The sequence below is a fragment of the Scyliorhinus canicula genome, chromosome 13 (genome assembly GCF_902713615.1).
Source record: "Scyliorhinus canicula chromosome 13, sScyCan1.1, whole genome shotgun sequence".
Taxonomy (NCBI): Eukaryota; Metazoa; Chordata; class Chondrichthyes; order Carcharhiniformes; family Scyliorhinidae; genus Scyliorhinus; species Scyliorhinus canicula.
Genome location: NC_052158.1, coordinates 50,347,922 through 50,369,406, shown reverse-complemented (window position 1 = coordinate 50,369,406; position 21,485 = coordinate 50,347,922). Strand labels below are relative to the sequence as shown.

Below are 21,485 nucleotides of genomic sequence, written 5' to 3'. Positions count from 1 at the left end.
ATTTTGAGTCGCATGATGATGTTTGGTCATTTACTAAAGAGAAGAAGTTGGACTCGAGTTAAAAGACACTTAAGCTCCAGAGATGGGATGTGGCGGTGGTTTGAAATTGTGTTCTGTTTTAAACAAGATTGTATTTAATCTTGGGCGAGAGAGTGGGCTGGAGGGATGGGGGTGGAGGAGGGTGTTTTGTTTTGCAAGGAGTTGATACAGGGGAGGGGAGGGGGGCCCTGAAGTTAGCATTATCCTTCGGGAGACTGGGTCTTGTTTTAAGTGAGGCTTTCTGTTCTGGTTTATGGTTATGTTAATGTCTTCTTGAGAGCTGTTGTTTACTTCCTGGGAATGTGATCCAGTAAATTGTTTTTTTCTATGTGGGGAGAGGGGCCCCGAACACTAAGAACATAGAACATAGAACAGTACAGCACAGAACAGGCCCTTCGGCCCTCGATGTTGTGCCGAGCCATGATCACCCTACTCAAACCCACGTATCCACCCTATACCCGTAACCCAACAACCCCCCCCCTTAACCTTACATTTTAGGACACTACGGGCAATTTAGCATGGCCAATCCACCTAACCCGCACATCTTTGGACTGTGGGAGGAAACCGGAGCACCCGGAGGAAACCCACGCACACACGGGTGATAGTCTGATCGGCGGATGGAGGTGGCTAGCACGAGGGGACATAGCCTTAAATTGAGGGGTAATAGATATAGGACAGAGGTCAGAGGTGGGTTTTTTACGCAAAGAGTGGTGAGGCCGTGGAATGCCCTACCTGCAACAGTAGTGAACTCGCCAACATTGAGGGCATTTAAAAGTTTATTTGATAAGCATATGGATGATAAGGGCATAGTGTAGGTCAGATGGCCTTTAGTTTTTTCCATGTCGGTGCAACATTGAGGGCCGAAGGGCCTTAACTGCGCTGTATCGTTCTATGTTCTATGTTCTATGGCGCCAGAGGCGGGGTTATCGGGTTCAGCATGGGTCATCTGACTCTCGGAAGCGTAGTGGCGGGTGAGCTAGTGTTGGTTGGTGTCTGACTTGGGAGATTAGGTTTCTGGTGTTATGGTGGGGGGAGGGGGTGGGTGGGCGCGGTAGGGGATGGGGTGGCTGCTTTACTGGCAATGGGGAAATTATTTTCAGGGAATAAATGGGTCAGGGTCGACTGCTGCTTAAGGGGGTGCTCAGGGAAGCGGGGGGCACAGGCTCGGGGCTGGCCTAAAAAGGGTGAAGGGCTAGACAGCAGGAGGGGGAGGTTGGTAGCCCCCGTCCAGGCTGATTACGTGGAACGTGAGCGGTCTGAATGAGCCAGTTAAGAGAGAATGCGTGTTCGCGCATTTAAAGGCACTAAAGGCAGACGTGGCAGTGCTTCAGGAGACACTTCTAAAGGTCACAGACCAGATGAGATTAAAGAAGGGTTGGGTGGGTCAGGTGTTCCACTCAGGGCTGGACTCGAAGACCAAGGGGGTAGCAATTTTGATCAATAAGCGAGTGGCATTTGAGGGTGGGAGAATTGTGGCTGATAAAGGGCGTAGGTATATAATGGTGAGTGGGTAGCTGGAGGGTGTCCGAGTGGTGCTCGTGAACGTCTGTGACCCGAACTGGGACGACGTGGACTTTATGAGGAGCTTGTAAGGCAAAATCCCGGACGTTGAGTCACACAGCCTGATCAGGGGGGGGGGGGGGGGGGGGAGGAGACGACTTTAATACGGTTATTGAACCTGAATTGGACCGCTCAAAATCCAGGACAGGGAAGAGGCCGGGGGCAGCAAAGGAATTGAAGGGCTTTATGGAGCAGATGGGGGGGGGGGCATAGACCCATGGAGGTTTACACGGCCGAGGGGAAAGCAGTTTTCTTTTTTCTCCCATGTCCACAAAGTTTATTCCCGTATTGACTTTTTTGTTCTGGGCAGGACATTGATCCCGAAGGTGGCGGGGATGGAATACTCGGCGATTACGGTCTCGGACCATTCCCCGCACTGGGTGGATTGTGGCTTAGGGAGGAGAGAGGGCAGCGTCCACTGTGGACACTAGATGTGGGGTTGCTAGCGGATAAGGTGGTTTGCGGGCAGGTAAATAAGAATATCCAGAACTACCTGGAAACAAACGACACAGGAGAGGTATCGGCAGCGGCGGTCTGGGATATTGGCCACAAGGATCGAAGATTGTGTCCCGGGGTGATAGAGGAAGACCAGACTGGATTTATTAAGGGCGGGCAACTTAATGCCAATGTGCGGAAGCTTTTAAATATTGTTATGATGCCCTCAGAGGGAAGGGAAGCAGAGGTTGTGGCAGCAATGGATGCAGAGAAAGCTTTCAATCGGGTGGAGTGGAAGTACCTGTGGGAGGCGCTGGGTAGGTTTGGGTTAAGTGAGGACTTTATTCGATGGGTGTGATTGCTGTACCAGGAGCCTGTAGCAAGCTTGTGTACGAACCAGCTTATTTTAAATTGCACCGGGGTACGAGGCAAGGGTGCCCCCTCTCCCCGCTATTATTTGCTCTAGCCATTGAGCCGCTGGCCATGGCATCGAGAGCTTCAAGGAACTGGCAGAGGCTGGTCCGGTAAGGGGGAGGGGTCTGGGAGGCGGAGGGGTGGGGGGGGGAGGGGGGGGGGGGGCTGGTGGTGGAGCACCGGGTCTTGCTCTATGTGGATGATCTCCTCCTGAACATTTCGGACCCACTGGAAGGGATGGGGAGGTCATGCGGATCTTGAGGGAATTTGGCGGTTTTTCGGGGTACAAACTGAACGTGATGAAGAGCGAGTTGTTTGTGATCCAGGCTAAAGGGAGGAGAAGAGACTGAGTGAGCTGCCGCTGAGGAGGGTAGAGAAGAGCTTTTGCTACCTGGGAATACAGGTGGCTTGGAAGTGGCATTCGTTGCATAAACTTAATTTGACCCAGCTGGTGGAACAAATGGAAGGGGACTGTAAAAGATAGGACATGCTCCCGCTGTCACTGGCGGGGGGTGTACAGACCGTGAAAATGACGATCCTCCCCAGATTTCTATTTGTATTTCAGTGCCTTCCCATCTTTATCCCCAAGGCCTTTTTCAAGAGGGTGAATAAGATCACCTCGGGATTTGTGTGGGCGAATAAGACCCTGCGAGTGAAGCGAGTTCTTCTGGAACGCAATCGGGGGAAGGGTTGGCTGGTGTTGCCGAACTTTTGCAACTACTACTGGGTGGCCAATATTGCCATGATTAGGAAGTGGGTATTGGGAGAGGGGTCGGCATGGGAGCGGTTGGAGGCGGCGTCATGTAAAGGCACCAATTTTGGAGCGCTGGTAACGGCACCTCCCACGTTCTCGCTGGCCCGTTACTCCACAAGCCCAGTGGTGGTGGCGGCGCTGAAGATCTGGGGGCAGTGGAGGAGACACAAGAGGGTGGAAGGCGCGTCAGTCTGGACCCCGATATGTAACAACCACAGGTTTCTACTGGGTAGGATGGATGGCGGGTTCCAGAGCTGGCAGAGGGCAGGTATCAAAAGGATGGGTGACCTGTTTGTAGATGGGAGCTTTCCCAGCCTGCAGGCGCTGGAGGACAAATTTAAACTGCCGCCAGGGAACAGCTTTAGATATTTGCAAGTGCGGGCCTTCCTGAGGAAACAGGTGGTGCCTTCCCTCTTCTGCCGCCACAGGGGGTACAGGGTAGAGTAGTTTCCAGCACCTGGATGGGGAAAGGAAGGTGTCGGACATCTACAACGAACTGCTGGAAGCGTAGGGAACCTCGGGGGAGGAGCTTAAGGGCAAATGGGAGGAGGAGTTAGGAGGAGAGTTAGAGCCGGGTCTGTGGGCGGAAGTCCTAAGTAGGGTCAATTCCTCCTCATCATGTGCTAGGCTCAGTCTAATCCAGGTTAAGGTGGCCCACCGGGCACACATGACGGCAGCAAGGATGAGCAAGTTTTTCGCAGTAGAAAACAGATGTGCGAGGTGTGCAGGAAGCCCAGTGTAGGATTTCGACTGTATCAGTTGAGGGATTTTGAAACCATCAATTCAATTCAAGGTTACCAGCTGCACTTGCGATTACTGGAACTCAGTAGAAATTCAAGTTAAAACTTGTCAGGTGCAAATAAGAATTGTTTTATTTGTCTTCTATTGATTACAACTTGAAAATCATTTAAAAGGCAATTCGTAGACAATTTGAAGCTTTCAAAGAGACACAGGAATTATCTTCTTATGTAAACAGCTCGAAACATAACTTTTAAAAGTGAAAGTCTGAAGTCAAAGTCTGAAAATGAAATATGAATACAGAGAGACAGTGAATAGTATAGAATCTTCTAACCTACCAAAGACTAACTGAAGCTACCTACCCCAACCTAACCTAAAAACTATCCTATCTCCTCTAAAAACTAGTCTCTCTCTCTCTCCCTCTCTCTCTCTCTCTTCCCTCTAAAATGGCGGCAAAGTCTTCTTCTGTTATACTGTTTCATATCTGTCTTAAATCATTTGATCACACCCCAATATAATCCTAATTGGTTTGGGTTAGACTCAAACACATTTGATTTGATGGTAAGCTGTGCATCTTCAATATGTAACATTACTTCTAATTGTTGCCTATCTGCATACTTGAGCACATTAAATAATGCGATATTGTGCTTTATCAAAGCCAGCAAAAACTGGTTTTATGCTGACCTGACCACATGCAACAATGGAGACCTCATGCTATCTTGTCATGCCATGCTGGACAATGACTTGAAAAATATAATTGAAACTGTCTATTTCAATCTAGTAAAGTAAATTATGCTGATTTTATAAAATTGTTGTTTTGAGAATGTTGGAATCAAATATATATTTGATTCGATGTTCTAACTGTCCATTTATTAAAAACAAGGCAACATAGTCTAAAATGTTTCAGCTTCTATAAGTTATGGAGTGTGATTCACCCTAATCTCGAATGGCGTGAGAACAGTAGAACCCTCACTCCTGCCACCTCGTTGCCATGGATTCAGCCCTTGTCCTTGGAGAAACGTAATGAAAAGTGTTTGTCTTATCAGACTTCTGTGTTACTTTAAAACTATGTCAATGAATTTGCAGAATATATGTGTTTTTTTTATCCTTAATTTTAAAACTGGGGCTTAATATTTACGCTTAAACAGCTATCTTTTACCTATATTAGGTGTATTAGAAATACCTGGCTTCTACACCCAGCAAACCATGTCCATATGTTTTGGGCATGCCCGAAGCTTGGAGGGTTCTGGCAGGGGTTTGCCAAGGCAATGTCCAAGGTGCTAGGTGGTGCCGACTTCAGAGGTGGCGATCTTTGAAGTTCAGAAGATCCGGGAGTTCAGGGAGTGAAAGAGGCCGACTATCTGGCCTTTGCCTCCCTGGTAGCCTGGAGACGGATCCTTTTAATGTGGAGGGACTCGAAACCCCCGAGTGTAGAGGCTTGGTCAATGACATGGCTGGGTTCCTCAGCCTCGAGAAAATAATGTTCGTCTTAAGAGGATCAATGTTCGGGTTCTCCCGCAGGTGGCAGTTGTTCGTCGACTTTCTTGGAGAGATTTAGAATGTCGGCAGTAGCAGCTTACCGAGAAGGGTGGGGGGATGTGTTATAAACACTGGTTAAGCCACAACTGGAGCATTGCGTGCAGTTCTGGTCGCCACATTATGTGGCGGAAGGATGTGATTACACTGGAGGGGTGCAGAGGAGAGTCACCAGGATATTGAACTGGGATGGAACATTTAAGTTATGAAGAGAAGTTGGATAGGCTTGGGTTAATTTAGCTGGAGCAGAGAAAACTGAAAAGCTGATTGAGGTATACAAGATTATGAGGGGCATGGACAGAGTGGATAGGGAGCAGCTGTTCCCCTTAGTTCAAGGGTTAGTTACAAGCGGACACAAGTTCAAGGTGAGGGGCAGGAGGTTGAGCGGGAATTTGAGGAAAAGCCTTTTTACCCAGGGGATGGTGATGGTTTGAAATGTATCACCTGGGATGGTGATAGAGGCGGGCTGCCTCACATCTTTTAAAAAGTACCTGGATGAGCACGTCATAACATTCGAGGCTCTGGGCCAAGTGCTGGCAAATGGGATTCGGTAGGCAGGTCAGGTGTTTTTCATGCTGTGCAGATTTGATGAGCGGAAGGGCCTCTACTGAACAGCATTATTCTGTGATTTTGATTGTTCTAATTAGATTTTTAAGCTTTTGTTCAAATTTCCCATGGCCTCTCCTCTCATTATCTCTCTATTCCACCCCTCAGTGGAACTGGAGTGTCAGCCAGAATGTTCTTGTGCTTAGGTCCTGGAATGGAACTTGAATTCACAACCCTCTGACTCGGAGAACAAAGTTGTGGGTTCAAGCCAACTCCAGATGGATTATTCCATGAACACGGGTTAAAGCTATTGTCAGGCCACACAAGTAGTTCCTCGGACTCTGGGCTCCCTCTACAAACCCCACCCAACATTATTGAAACACAAACAAGTTGTAAAATGAGTGAAGAAATTATCCTGCAATAGAATCATAGAATCCCTCCTTCTGTGCAGAAGGAGGCAGTCGGCCTATCAAGTCTGCACCAGGGAAGAGGACCCTACTTAAGTCCACACCTCCACCCTATCCCCGCAACCCAGTGACCCCACCTGATCGTTTGGACACAAAGGGGTAATTTAGCATGGCCAATCCACCAAACCTACACGTCTTTGGACTGTGGGAGGAAACCCGGAGGTAAACCATGCGGACAGGGAGAGAAAGTGCAAACTTCACACAGACAGTCACCTGAGGCTGGCATTGAACCCAGGTCCTTGGAGCTTTGAGGCAATAGTGCTAACCACTGTGTCACCATGCCGCCACAGTCATGTTTAAACATTGTACAGATCTGGAAGCCAAACAGATAACAATGTATAATCCTTAAATAAAACTGCTTCAATTGGTCATACACAATTTTTTAAGTTTGCTTTAGTGAAACCCCTTGACAAGTATGCAACAACCACAAATGCACAGCTTGTGATTGAGAGTTTACAACAGTTTGTGTTAATTTTGTCAATGCAATCCGGCTGAAATTATCAGGAATTTTAGATGTAAAATGTAAATTGAACTTTCGGGATCTTTAACACTGGTTTTTCAAACATCGCTCAGGAAGCTGGTACCAACCGCAGAAATTACCATGGCCCCAGATGGGAATAATTAGAGCGGCGACTTTCTGGTGACTTTCTGCCAGTTTGAGGTGTCTCTTCAAATTACACTCAGGGTTTTGGGGCGTTCAGGCACCAACTGCCTGGTGATGAGTCATCCAGGGACAGGAGAATGAACTAGGACATCCCAGTAGAGTAAAATCACCAGGACATCCAAGGAGAGATGAATGGACCATGGGGAAGTTTGGGAGAAGCGACTGGACCGGGACATCCTAGGAAGGGTGCCTGGACCAGGCCTTCCCAGGAAGGGTGCCTGAACCGGGACATCCCAGGAGAGGTCCCTGAACCGGGACATCCAAGGAGAGGTCCCTGAACCGGGACATCAAAGGAGAGGTCCTTGAACCGGGCAGGAGAGGTCGCTGAACCGGGACATCCCAGGAGAGGTCACTGAACTGGGACATTCCAGGAGGAAGATGAACCGGGGCATCTGAAAGGATCAGGGCATCCAGAGGGAGGTGCCTGAAACAGGACATCCCAGGAAAGTTGAATGGACTGGGACATCCCATGTGATGTGAATGAACCGACATCCCGGGACAGGCGCCTGACCACTGGGATATCCCGGGAGAGAGGACATCCCAGAAATTAACCAGAAGGGCTGACTGAGTCTCAGAAATTGGAGCTGAAGGAAGCTGAACCTCACAGCAGGCGATTCCTGAACAAGGCAAGGGCTGCAAGATATCAAACCCTTGGGCATCTAGTCATATAATGAAGCCCAGGAGACTCTCTGAGTCACCAAGTCACTCTCCTCCGAATAGAGACAATTCCCGAACATTGGGTAAACCTCTCCTCTCTGGACCTCTCCTGTCCATGTGCTGATCCCACCACTACACGTCATCACTGCCTTGGATGCTGTGGGTCTTCCACCTCTGTTCTACTGTCAAACACATCCGAGCCCACACATCCCACACTGATTCTATAGGTTTGAATGTCTCCGAGGATGAAGAATGCTATTCCCACACGAGAAATCTCTGTCAAACATTTATCGGGTAACTGAGACAGCAGCTGCAGTAAGTGAGGTTTTATTCAGATGGGACAATTACAAGTTTAAATCCCCACCTGAGCTGCTGCTCAAAGTCGCCTCCGTTTCCCCGGTCAGTTTCCCAAACTTCTGGAAACTCCTGTTACTGCAGAAATATTTGGATTGTCTGTGAGAGACGTCAATCAGAGAGCCCACCCACTCTGCCCATTCTCTCCTCTTCCTCTACCACAGCTGCTTCACTTCCTGTAGGGACTCAAAACCAAGTCAGGAGATGGTGAGTGAAGGAGCAGAACTTACAATCATTACATTGCACAATATCCACACTGATGTTCAGGCAGTCTGATTATCCTGCGGGCAATCAGCTGTGGAAATGCCCCTTATGCTGTGTGAGAAGATCCAGCTCACAGACCTGTTTACTCGGTGCTTTGTGCTGAGCTGTTTGATTGGCTGTGTGTTGGATATTCAGGGTGTTTATTGGAAACATTTCCCTTCTGATTTACAGGCTGAGTTTTGTTGATGGGTCATTACTGAATATGAGAAGGTGAGGGGGAATTATTTGGGAGGGGCACAGACACATTTACTGAAATGCCTTTTAATGTCTTGAAAGATTTTATCTGAAGGCCGCTGCCTTTCACAGAAGCCTGGGCTTTGGATTTGATAGTTTTGCCCAGTGTTGTGTGTGAGAGCTGAATTTGGGATGTGCAGTCTGAGTGAGTGCAGTTTGTGTGTGAGAGCTGAATTTGGGATGTGCAATCTCAGTGAGTGCAGTTTATCTAATTTCCCACGATAAACCAGAACCCTTCAATCAGTTACACTGCAGGAATATTTTCCTTAGCTGCCAGCACTTCCTGGTCAGTGTGTTTTCTTCAAATAATGCGGGAAAACAAGGGGAGAAATTTCAAGATCTCCATTAAATTAACATTTCTCCTGAGCGTTTTCTATTAAACGCACACTGAAAGGGTAAAATAGGTCTTTATCAGAACACCACAAGCTCATCATGGTGAATTGATAGTCCTTTTTACACTCTTCCCACCTGTCTTTTCCATTGTCCGCATGGTGCCTGAGATAATGGGGACCGGCTTGAGGAAAGAAAGTAGACAGAGTCCACCGGGTCACTATCCAGTGACCCTGCTGGAACAGAGGGTGTGTGATAGTCAAATGAAGAAAAAAAAAGGAATTGTGCCTGATTCCTCTCCCCCCCCCCCCCCCCCCCCCCCCCCCCCGACTGGAAGAGCAGACTGGCACTCACTGTGGAACAGCCTCGAGCTGAGGAGTCAGCCTTTTCAGCAAAAGAGGAGGGAGTTGGATTAAATAATGTTTCCATTTCTTGTTTTACAGAATGATTGCACTGCACGGCATCAGAGAATACAAAGAGAATAGACTCCACAGATAGATCCTGACCATCACCCAGGGAACAACTGCTCAACTGTGGGAAAACATCCAGTCTCTTCACAGCCTTACTCAACGCAAGAAGGTCAGAACAAAGAACAAAGAAAATTACAGCACAGGAACAGGCCCTTCGGCCCTCCCAGCCTGCGCCAATCCAGGTCCTTTATCTAAACCTGTTCCAAGGTCTACTTCTCTCTGTCCCCCACCCGTTCATATATCTGTCCAGATGCATCTTAAATGATGCTATCGTGCCCGCCTCTACCACCTCAGCTGGCAAAGCATTCCAGGCACCCACCACCCTCTGCGTAAAAAACTTTCCACGCACATCTCCCTTAGACTTTTCCCCTCTCACCTTCAAATCGTGACCCCTTGTAATTGACACCCCCACTCTTGGAAAAATCTTGTTGCTATCCACCTCTGTCCATACCTCTCATAATCGTGTAGACCTCAATCAGATCTCCCCCTCAACCTCCGTCTTTCCAATGAAAACAATCCTAATCTACTCAACCTTTCTTCATAGCTAGCACCCTCAATACCAGGCAACATCCTGGTGAACCTCCTCTGCACCCTCTCTATAGCATCCACATCCTTCTGGTAATGTGGCGACCAGAACTGCACGCAGTATTCCAAATGTGGCCTAACCAAAGTCCGATACAACTGTAACATGACCTGCCGACTCTTGTACTCAATATGCCGTCCGATGAAGGCAAGCATGCTGTATGCCTTCTTGACCACTCTATCGACCTGCGTTGCCACCTTCAGGGTACAATGGACCTGAACTCCCAGATCTCTCTGTACATCAATTTTCCCCAGGACTCTTCCATTGACCACATAGTCTGCTCTTGAGTTAGATCTTCCAAAATGCATCACCTCGCATTTGCCTGGATTGAACTCCATCTGCCATTTCTCTGCCCAACTCGCCAATCTATCTATATTTTGCTGTATTCTTTGACAGTCCGCCTCGCTATCTGCAACTCCACCAATCTTGGTATCATCTGTAAACTTGCTCATCAGACCACATACCTTCGTCCAGATCATTTATGTATATCACAAACAACAGTGGTCCGAGCACGGATCCCTGTGGAACACCACTAGTCACCTTTCTCCATTTTGAGACACTCCCTTCCACCACTACTCTCGTCTCCTGTTGCTCAGCCAGTTCTTTATCCATCTGGCTAGTGCATTCTGAACCACATACAACTTCACTTTTTCCATCAACCTGCCATGGGAAACTTTATCAAATGCTTTACTGAAGTCCATGTATATGACATCTGCAGCCCTTCCCTCATCAATTAACTTTGTCACTTCCTCAAAGAATTCTATTAGGTTTGTAAGACATGACCTTCCCTACACAAAACCATGCTGCCTATCACTGATAAGTTTATTTTCTTCCAAATGTGAATAGATCCTATCACTCAGTATCTCCTCCAACAGTTTGCCTACCACTGACGTCAAGCTCACAGGTCTATAATTCCCTTGATTATCCCTGCTACCCTTCTTAAACAAAAGGACAACATTAGCAATTCTCCAGTCCTCTGGGACCTCACCCGTGCTCAAGGATGCTGCAAAGATATCTGTTAAGGCCCCAGCTATTTCGTCCCTCGCTTCCCTCAGTAACCTGGGATAGATCCCATCCGGTCCTGGGGACTTGTCCACCTTAATGCCTTTTAGAATACCCAAAACCTCACCATTCCTTATGCCGACATGACCTAGAGTATATAAACATCCATCCCTAGCCTCAACATCCATCATGTCCCTCTCCTTGGAGAATACCGACGCAAAGTACTCATTAAGAAGCTCACTCATTTCCTCTGACTCCACGCATAAATTCCCTCTTTTGTCTTTGAGTGGGCCAATCCTTTCTCTAGTTACCCTCTTGCTCCTTATATACGAATAAAAGGCTTTGGGATTTTCCTTAACCGTGTTAGCCAAAGATATTTCATGACCCCTTTTAGCCCTCTTTATTGCGCGTTTGAGATTTGTCCTACTTTCCCGATATTCCTCGAAAGCGTCATCAGTTTTGAGTCGCCTCGATCTTATGTACGCTTCCTTTTTCATCTTAGCTAGTCTTACAATTCCACCCGTCATCCATGGTTCCCTAATCTTGCCATTTCTATCTCTCATTTTCACAGGAACATGTTGGGAAGTTAAATCAATATCTGGATAGTGTCGGGTCTGGGGAGCTTTGACATATCATCAGATCTAAAACTGTCAGTGGTGTGGCGTCTTTTGTCAGAACCAATATTTCAGAAGATTCAGCTTTGGGCAATCGGTCAGGCTGAGGTTGGGAAGAAGTGCTAATGGGCTTCAAGTGTGATGAGAGTTTTAATCATTCATCAAGCCTCATGAACCACTGACTCACTCCTCCAAGTGAGAGGCTGTTGAAGTGTGAGGTGTGTGTCAGGGACTCCACAGGTTCTTAAGATCTTCTAAGGTCTATTTGTTACATCTACTGTTAGCACAAAGGCGGCCACATGGAAGGGAAACGATTCAGTTGTGATATTTGTGATAAAGGTTTTGTGACCTCTACGAAGCTCCTGAGGCACCAGATGATTCACACAGACGAAAAAACCTTCAGATGCAGGATGTGCAACAAAATATTCTGTGGATTTTCAACCCTCCTTAAGCACCAAAACACTCACGCAGGGAAAAAAATCTTTAACTGTGAGGTGTGTGACAAGTCCTTCTCTGCATCAGCGACCCTCCGTCAACACCAGCACGTTCACACAGGTGAGAAACCCTTCACGTGTGAGGTGTGTGACAAATCATTCACACGGTCATCAAGCCTCAGCGAACACCAACTTATTCACACAGGGGAGCAAGAGAAATCCTTCAGGTGTAATGTTTGTGAGATGACTTTCAATCGAAATTCCCATCTTCTATCACACCAGAGGATTCACACCGGTGAGAAACCCTTTACCTGTGAGGTGTGCGACAATGCGTTCTCGTTGTTATCGACCCTTCGTAAACACCAACGTGTTCACACAGGTGAGAAACCCTTCACGTGCGAGGTGTGTGACAAATCATTCTCGCAGTTATCAAGTCTCATTGAACACAAACGTCTTCACACCGGGGAGAAACCCTTCAAGTGTGATGTTTGTCAGATGACTTTCAACCAAAATTACAACCTTCTATCACACCAGAGGATTCACACAGGGGAGAAGCCCTTCACATGCAAAGTGTGTGACAAATCATTCTTGAGGTCATCGAACCTCCGTCAGCACCAACGTCTTCACACAGGGGAGAAACCCTTCAAATGTGATTTTTGTAAGAAAGCTTTCAACCAATCGTCCCATCTTTTATCACATCAGAGGAATCACATAGGAGAGAAACCCTTCAAGTGTGAGGTGTGTAACAAATCATTCTCATTGTCATCGTCCCTTCTTAAACACCAACATATTCACACAGAGGAGAAACCATTCACATGCAAGGTGTGTGACAGATCATTCTCGCAGTTATCGAACCTTCACAGACACCAACGCGTTCACACAGGAGAGAAACTATTTGCATGCAAGGTATGCAACAAAGTTCCCTCTGACTCATTGACTTCTTGTACACCGACATATTCACATGCATGATATGTTATGGGCCAGGGTTTAGAAAAGTCCAAAGTATATCATGGAGTGCACCTGACCTGCAACTGTTTATCGCTTTTGGTTACGATGAGCACAAGGGCCTACCTTTCAGATGCTATTCAACAGGGGTCTGAAGCACTTTTAATCAAAAACAAGCTTTATTCTACGAATTTAGTTAACATTTTTATAAACACACACAGTAAGCATTTTTATCAACTACAAACATAAATACCCCACACAACTACAGTAATCTCTATATCACCCTTAACAAATTTCCCCCTTTAACAGTTTCAATTTAATAACTAGATCCCATAAACTAGTACCCCCTTTTGAAAGGTGTGGCCCAACACACGGCAGGCACTCTTACTATCTTTAAAACTTGGTTTGGGTACTTCTTGTTTCCTTTCCAAAACAGCAGGTTTGAATTCCTTCCAGAAAAGTTATTTCTTTTGAAGTTATCAAGCAGTCTGGAAACAGCTTTTAAAATGCAGATAGAGAAAAAAAACCTTCTTTCAATCTGTGCAGAACAAAACCAGTTCAAACTCAAAGCGAAAGTAAAATCAACTCCCAGAGTCACAGCCCAGCTCCACCCACACAATTATATCACTGGAGCCACGTGATAAGACAAAAACATTTCTTAAAGGGACACTCACATGACAGACATGTGACAAATCATTCCTTCTGCAAACAGGATCACATTTATACAGGAGCTAAACCATCCACATGAACAGTATGTGACAAATTATTCCTGTAGTCACCTTACCTCCACGCACAGCAACACATTCACACAGAAGACAAACCATTCACATGTCTGGTATGTAACAAATCATTTTCGGACTAATCAGCCCTGTGCACAAGCTGGTGAGAAAGCATTCACGTCACAGAATTTACAGTGCAGAAGGAGGCCATTCGTCCCATCGAGTCTGCATTGGCTCTTAGAAACAACATCCTACCCAAGCCCAGTAACTCCACGCAACACTAAGGGCAATTTATCATGGCCAATCCACCTAACCTGCACGTCTTTGGACTGCGGGAGGAAACCGGAGCACCCGGAGGAAACAAATCATTGTCATGGTCATCAGACCACAGACACCAGCACATTCATACTGCGGTACATCTGCTTCCTTTACACAGTTGTCTGTGTTGTTTACCCTCCAGTGCTCACACAGGAGAGCTGTACTTTTAATGCACTGTCTGTCTCAGCAGTGTTTACCCTTACCTCTCCCACCATCAGTCTAATAATTTCAAGAAGGCTAACAACCTGATCGCTAAAGATCTCCAAAAGAAGAAATCAATCTGTTTTGAAGCAACTGCTTATGCACAAGTTTACCCGTGATATACAAGAGTGCAAACCGGAATATTAAAAATATGTATTAATTTTTGAAACTTTAAATCATAGTTTGAATTGAAAATAAAGATAAAAAGCTTTTTTTACCAATTTTTTGAGGTTTTGAAAATGCATTTGTCTTGGAGATGACTCTGACATAATATTGATGTCTAATCAGAAATTCCCCTGAGTGCAGGCGGAAAGTAGTCTCCAATACTCAAAAATGTGTCACAAGCCTGGTTCTATTACTCCTGTCCTTTAGTTCATATTATGGTTCTTCGAAAATGCAGTGGCATTGAGGTAGGTTCTTTACTCAAGAGTGGTTAGGGTGTGGAATGGACTGCCTGCTGTGATAGTGGAGTCGGACACTTTAGGAACTTTCAAGCGGTTATTGGATAGGCACATGGAGCACACCAGAATGACAGGGATAGCTTGATCTTGGTTTCGGACAAAGCTTGGCACAACATCAGGCCGAAGGGCCTGTTCTATGTTCTAAGACAGCACAGCTAGATCATGATTCATTTTGACTGAAGATGAAAATTTGACTGAATTTAAGATGCACATTAGCCAGAATCTGCAAAGTGACAATGAAATTTTTCAGCATCATCATGAGATTCTTCAGCAGAAGAATTAGTTAATTGACAGCTTCTGAGAAGAAGAAATGAAACTTTGAATGAAATTAGGTAGATTCTGTCTTAGGGTGTAGAGCCTGCACGTTCTTGCCAGCTGCAGCCTAATGTAGGCACATCTGCTGAATACACCGGACACAAGAAAGATCATGAGACAGGGACAGCGGAGACACAGTAGGTATTAGGATCCCTCCCACCAAGACTGCCTCCTCGACCCCATTATCCTCCCTTCCTGAGGGATATTTTTATGCCTGGATTTGTGCCATGACAGAGAACCTCTCCATCGTGACTACAATGAGTGAGCCCTATACCCCCGATAACAGCACTTCCCATTTTTGTGGGATCAGGAATGGGCCGGATATGGATTTCCATGTTTCACAGAGGCAATTGTGCAGAGAAATCAGCAGCTGCCTCCACCGGTGTGGTTTTGTGAATTGCGCTTTCACGTATCTGATCGTCAGTCCAGAAGTAAAACACTCGAACACGTCAGTAACGAATATTCGTTTATTTACGGCCGGGACAAATCTCTAAGCAGTCGGGTAACCACCTTCGAGAAGTGCCAAAATCCCAGAATAAGGACGGTATCTTTATACATCTTACAGCTTAGGGGAGGTCCCTTTAAATTCCTAGATACACCTATGATTTGGCAAGGATCCAGAACATGTACATATATGGAATTATTCTTCGAGGTCGGGAGGTTATTTTTGACATAATCATTAGCACAAGTCACTATCAATATTAATACAAAGGTTTTTGTATCCCATGGCCATCTGGCTTATCTCATTCCAAGGCCCTTCCTTTTACATTTCAATGTTTAATTGTTCCAACTGGTCAAACGAGCTTAATTATGTTATCTCTGCAATAAAGTAACGGTTCCCATTCATTCCATTCTTTGCCTTTTTGACCTCTCTGCTTTTACAGATACGGGTCAGAACATTAATTAGTACCAATGCCACACTCCCTATATTCCATCAATTGCGCTTTCACGTATCTGATCGTCAGTCCAGAAGTAAAACACTCGAACACGTCAGTAACGAATATTCGTTTATTTACGGCCGGGACAAATCTCTAAGCAGTCGGGTAACCACCTTCGAGAAGTGCCAAAATCCCAGAATAAGGACGGTATCTTTATACATCTTACAGCTTAGGGGAGGTCCCTTTAAATTCCTAGATACACCTATGATTTGGCAAGGATCCAGAACATGTACATATATGGAATTATTCTTCGAGGTCGGGAGGTTATTTTTGACATAATCATTAGCACAAGTCACTATCAATATTAATACAAAGGTTTTTGTATCCCATGGCCATCTGGCTTATCTCATTCCAAGGCCCTTCCTTTTACATTTCAATGTTTAATTGTTCCAACTGGTCAAACAAGCTTAATTATGTTATCTCTGCAATAAAGTAACGGTTCCCATTCATTCCATTCTTTGCCTTTTTGACCTCTCTGCTTTTACAGATACGGGTCAGAACATTAATTAGTACCAATGCCACACTCCCTATATTCCATCCCATAACCTTCTGACATCTTTGCTTTTACAGATACGGTCAGAACATTAATTAGTACCAATGCCACACTCCCTATATTCCATCCCATAACCTTCTGACATCTTTGCTTTTACAGATGCCGGTCAGACACACTCCCTTTATTTCATCCCTTGACCTGTTGACATCTCTTTCACAGAGCTTTTCAGAACTGTTATATTAACCCTATCAGCGAAGTTCCAAATGAAATCCACTTCTACATTCCCCCCTTTGATCATTCCTTGATCACATAACACTCAGGATACTTTAGATGGAAATGAGAGCGAGGCGGAGGTACTCCTCCTCTACTAGGCTCCGGCAGGATGCCACTTCCTCATATAGGTCAGGGGTAGGTGGAACCAGTGTTTCTTTTTCGTCTAGGGCGGATCTCTGAAGCATCTGTGGTAATGCAGTGGCACCCAAACGGTTGCATAGGCATTTCACACCAGTAGCTATGATACAGAGCAACAAACAGATGGTAACGAAGATAATGAGCCCATGGAATAGGTAAGTGGCCCAAGAATTGGACCACATCCAGCTCCACCAGTCAGCCTGACCGGCGAGTCGCAAGCGCTGTACTCCATCTCTGATATGGGTTACCAGACGCGTGATATTCTCTGAACTGTCTGGAATGTAAGTGCAACATTCGGTCCCTATGATAGCACAGGTCCCCCTGTGTGGTTAATAATGTTATTGATGATGGCGTGGCCTTTCCAGTCAGTAAGACCAAAAGTGTACTTACATGAACTGGTTCCTAACACATATGTTCCAGGAGTTCGTACTTCCCGGAGTAAGCAGACCGTTCCGGTCTGGGGGTTCTGGATATTGAAGAACGGGGGTGTGCGATCTGCTGAGGAAGATGGCTGTCGCCAACCAAAGAAATCCCGCAAAGGGTAGCCGGCACTCAGCCATTCTTGGGCTGCTTCCCTGTGGTTTACAGAGGAGGACCTGGAGGTCCTGGTTGGTAAGGCAGAGTGACTAGTTACTGTCCTGTTCTGGAATATAACCCATTCAGCCGTCTGTTCGATCGAGAAAGGAACAGATATCAAGGGAACGCCTCCATGGGCATGGGTCGGGACCTGTGTACATACCCAGCAAGAGGAGACACCCACTTTCTTAGCATAGACATAGGACATAAACAGAAAAGAATTTGCCGTTACATGGTGCGTTGCCCGCTTCCTTCTGGAAGGCGAGTAGGGGTGAGTAGTCCTTGATGGTAAAATTTGTACCCTGTCCTTATCAATGCACCGGTGGTTCCACCTGCATGTGCGGCGATCGTACATTAGAACCATGTACGTAATCAGGAATCGGCGCTTCTGGTCATCGGGAGGACCGGTGGTTGGGCAGGTTTTGATAGCGGTGGTGATCCATCGGAGATCTGTCGTTGTTCCACATCGTGGGGTTCCTTCTCGGCACAGGGGTGGACGTCGGCTTCCATACGGGCATCTCCTTCCGGATGCAGCGAGAGAGAGAGCAGGGTGGCGAGTATTGTGACGGTGAAGAGGGACTTCATCCTGGTACTCGTGTTCCTAGGACTTAAAGGAAAAGTTTAGAACATCATGGATACTTAATTAACTTACAATGGTGCATATGTACCCATGCGTTCCGGCCCTCCACTTTGACTGCAGTGGGGGTAGTGAGTAGAACCTGTAGGGGACCCTCCCATCGAGGTTCCAAACCCTTACGTGTCCAATTTCGAATTAGGACATAATCCCCAGGGTTGATGGAGACGTCATGAGTAATGGAGGGGACTTCTTCCTGGGTGGCACGAACTCGGGAGTGTAATCCTTTCAAAATTCTAGTTAGTGTTAATATATAATTAGCCATCTCGGTAGTCATGTAATGGAATTGAACATTCCGTGGAACACTGCTGTCCCAAGGCGTTCGAAAGGGTCTGCCATATAGTATTTCCGCTGGGCTTAGGCGAGTTTTTCCTGCGGGGGTGGCACGTAGCTGGAAGAGTGCTAAAGGCAGGAGTTTGAGCCAAGTGGCCCCAGTGTCTGCTTGTAGTTTAGCGAGTTTAGTCTTTAGAGTCTGATTAGCCCTTTCCACCACTCCAGCGGCTTGTGGTCTGTAGGCACAATGAAACTGTTGCTTTATTCCTAGCAGAGCACAGAATTCCTTATTGATTTGACCTATGAAGTGGGGACCATTGTCAGAGCTCAGCCGGGCTGGAATTCCAAATCGCGGAACAATTTCTCGCATTAACACCTTAACTACTGTCGAGGCCTTGTTATCCGTAGTCGGGTAGGCCTCGATCCATTTGCTAAAAGTGTCCACAATGACTAACACATATTTATAGCATTGACATCTTTCCAACTCAATGTAATCCATTTGCAGGGTCTCAAATGGACCCTCAGGTAAGGGGGTTGTGCCAGGATCACAGGGGACGGCCTTACCGGGGTTGTGCTGTTGACAGATTAGGCACCGACTGCTAATTTGTTGGGCCATTTCTTGCAGTCGTGGGTGCCACCAGCTTTTTAACAATATGTCCCCTGTGGCACGAGCTCCACAGTGAGTTGCAAAGTGTACACATTCGGTCACCCAGGCTGCTAATGCATCGGTCATACATGTTTGTCCTACCGGGGTGACCCACAGCTTATTTTCGATATCATATATACATCCTAAGTTTTTCCACATATTTACAGCAGTTGCAGGAGCGTCCTCCTGCATTTGGATTATGTCAGCAATGGTTGGCATAGGTTTTTCAGAGGGGGACTTTCCCGAGGGGGTTTTAGTCTGCCTCATCATTCTAGGCACCATTAGTTTGCCAGATTTAGACATTTCTTTTGCCTTCTCGTCCGCTCTCCTGTTGCCCGTTTCCACCAGTCCTGTGCCTTTTGTATGCGCTGCGCATTTTATCACCGCTATCTTGTCTGGGAGCATAAGGGCCTGCAATAACTGGGTTACTAACTGCTGGTGTGAGATGGGTGTACCAGCGGAGGTTAGAAATCCTCTGTTTTTCCATAATTGCCCAAAATCATGTACTACCCCGAAGGCGTATCGGGAATCTGTATAAATATTAACCTTCCTCCCCTGTGCCAATATGCATGCTCGTATTAACGCAAACAATTCTGCCTGTTGGGCAGAAAAGGGAACTTCAAATGCTGCTGCTTCTACTACGTCACCGTCTTGATCGATGATTGCATAGCCAGATTGTCTATCCCCCCTTTCGCCGACGGAAGAACTTCCATCGGTGAAAAAGGAACAATCTGTACTCGGGATGGGTATATCGGAGAGGTCGTCGCGAACCGAGGAGACTTCTTGCAACAGTTGCAGACAGTCATGAGTTGGGTCGAGCATGTCTGTGGGAGGATGCGTCAAAAAGTTAGCAGGGTTGATAGTGGTGCAGTGGGCAAACTGGACCTTCGGGTTATTAAGGAGAGCAATCTCATATTTGTTCTGACGAGCCATCGTGAGATGCTGAGTCAGTAGCTGTCCCAAAAAGGCCGTAACAGAATGGGAACTATAGACAGTGATATCTTGTTGGAGGGTAATATTAGCAGCCGATTGCAGGCTGTTGTAGATAGCCGCAAGAATTTGGGTACAGATAGGATAGCCAAGGGCTACCGGATCGAGTTTAGAGGAGTAGTATGCAACCGGGCGACAGCGGTCGCCGTGGCGTTGGGTCAGGACAGCTGTGGCGCAGTCGGCAAGGACTGTGCAATAGAGCTGAAAAGGGCGATCATATAAGGGTCGACCAAGGGCAGGGGCCCGGAGGAGTGCCTCCTTGAGGCGGTTCTGCTAGTGACTGTTTGTGATCAGCGGGCACTAGGACCCTGCGGAGCCATGCAGTGTCAATTTCAACGCAGCAGTTTCGAAACTGCCCAGCACAAATCCTTTATCTGTTTATTCTGAGACCAATGTAGTTCTGAACATACTGAGTTACTCATAATACTGATCACATTCCAGGGGCGGTGGCGGAGGTGGCTGTGGGGGCTGTGGGGGCTTCTGACGTCCCCCGCAATTGAACAGATGTTCCTCATCCTAATCGTCCCCCTCCCCCCCAACCTTGCTTCGCATTGCTGACCGGCGCCGGGGGGAGGAGTAGCATTCTTACGTTTCTTATATTCTTTACATTCCCTTTTTAAGACCTCTACTGTTTTAACAATTCCCCCTTCAGTGAGGCCAATACCCAATTTTGAGGCATTTTCCTGCCAGCTAGCCAGTATAGATGCATCTTTCAATGACTGACAGTATTCCCTCCACAAGGCAATTAATTTCTTTGCGGTGGGTTCTTGATAATACAGAAAAATGTGTCATTTGAAACATGAAAGTCTGGCAATATCTGGTTTGAGAGGGTACAGGGAAAGATCCCACAAAAGGTTAATAGCAACTGCAAAGAGCAGGGTTATAAAATGCAGATTCTTGCTCACAAGCAGGCTTCAGCAGAAACAATGGCTCACACCTTCATGGAATGTAACTATCTCAGAAAGCATCTGAAAAAGCATGGATGAGAGTTTCAATTGCATTAAGTGACGAATGTTTAAAACAGGCAAGTCTTTCAAGTCACAACCAAGTTAAATTTTAGCATACAGCTAAGAGCAAAGTTTCACACCTTAATTGAAATAAACTCTCTTAGTAAACAGCTGGAAAGAATGGAAGATGCTCAGTCGAATTTAGTGTCAATTTAAGGGGTAAAATTCTACGAACATCAAGTTAATTAAAAGAAAATTGGAGATGACCTGGCTACGAGAAACATCATTTAAGTCAAAATCAAAGGCAAAGTTATGAACTGGGGACAATTGGAAAATTGAACGATTTGAAATCACAGAAATAAAAGTTAACTATTGAAACGAAAGCATTTTTTAAATCAAATCTGAGAGGAGACGATATGCCTGAAATGAATAATTAGTTGTAGTAAGATGTTTACATCAAAGATACTTTTAAACTATCAAAGTGAAACAAGCCCATATACAATACAGTCGTTAAAACTTAATA

General features: G+C 46.3%; 1 protein-coding gene across 1 annotated transcript in view; it reads left to right on the top strand.

The window, feature by feature from the left end:
* The first annotated feature begins 8,388 nt into the window (after window positions 1-8,388).
* The window catches only part of LOC119975600 (zinc finger protein 271-like), a 51,015-nt gene continuing 37,918 nt past the window's right edge, over window positions 8,389-21,485 (top strand). The window contains exons 1-3 of the mRNA XM_038815386.1: window positions 8,389-8,638; window positions 9,436-9,571; window positions 11,619-13,061. Of these exons, the coding sequence (XP_038671314.1) occupies window positions 11,961-13,061 (1,101 nt within the window). The 5' untranslated portion in view covers window positions 8,389-8,638; window positions 9,436-9,571; window positions 11,619-11,960. The remainder of the gene's footprint in view (window positions 8,639-9,435; window positions 9,572-11,618; window positions 13,062-21,485) is intronic.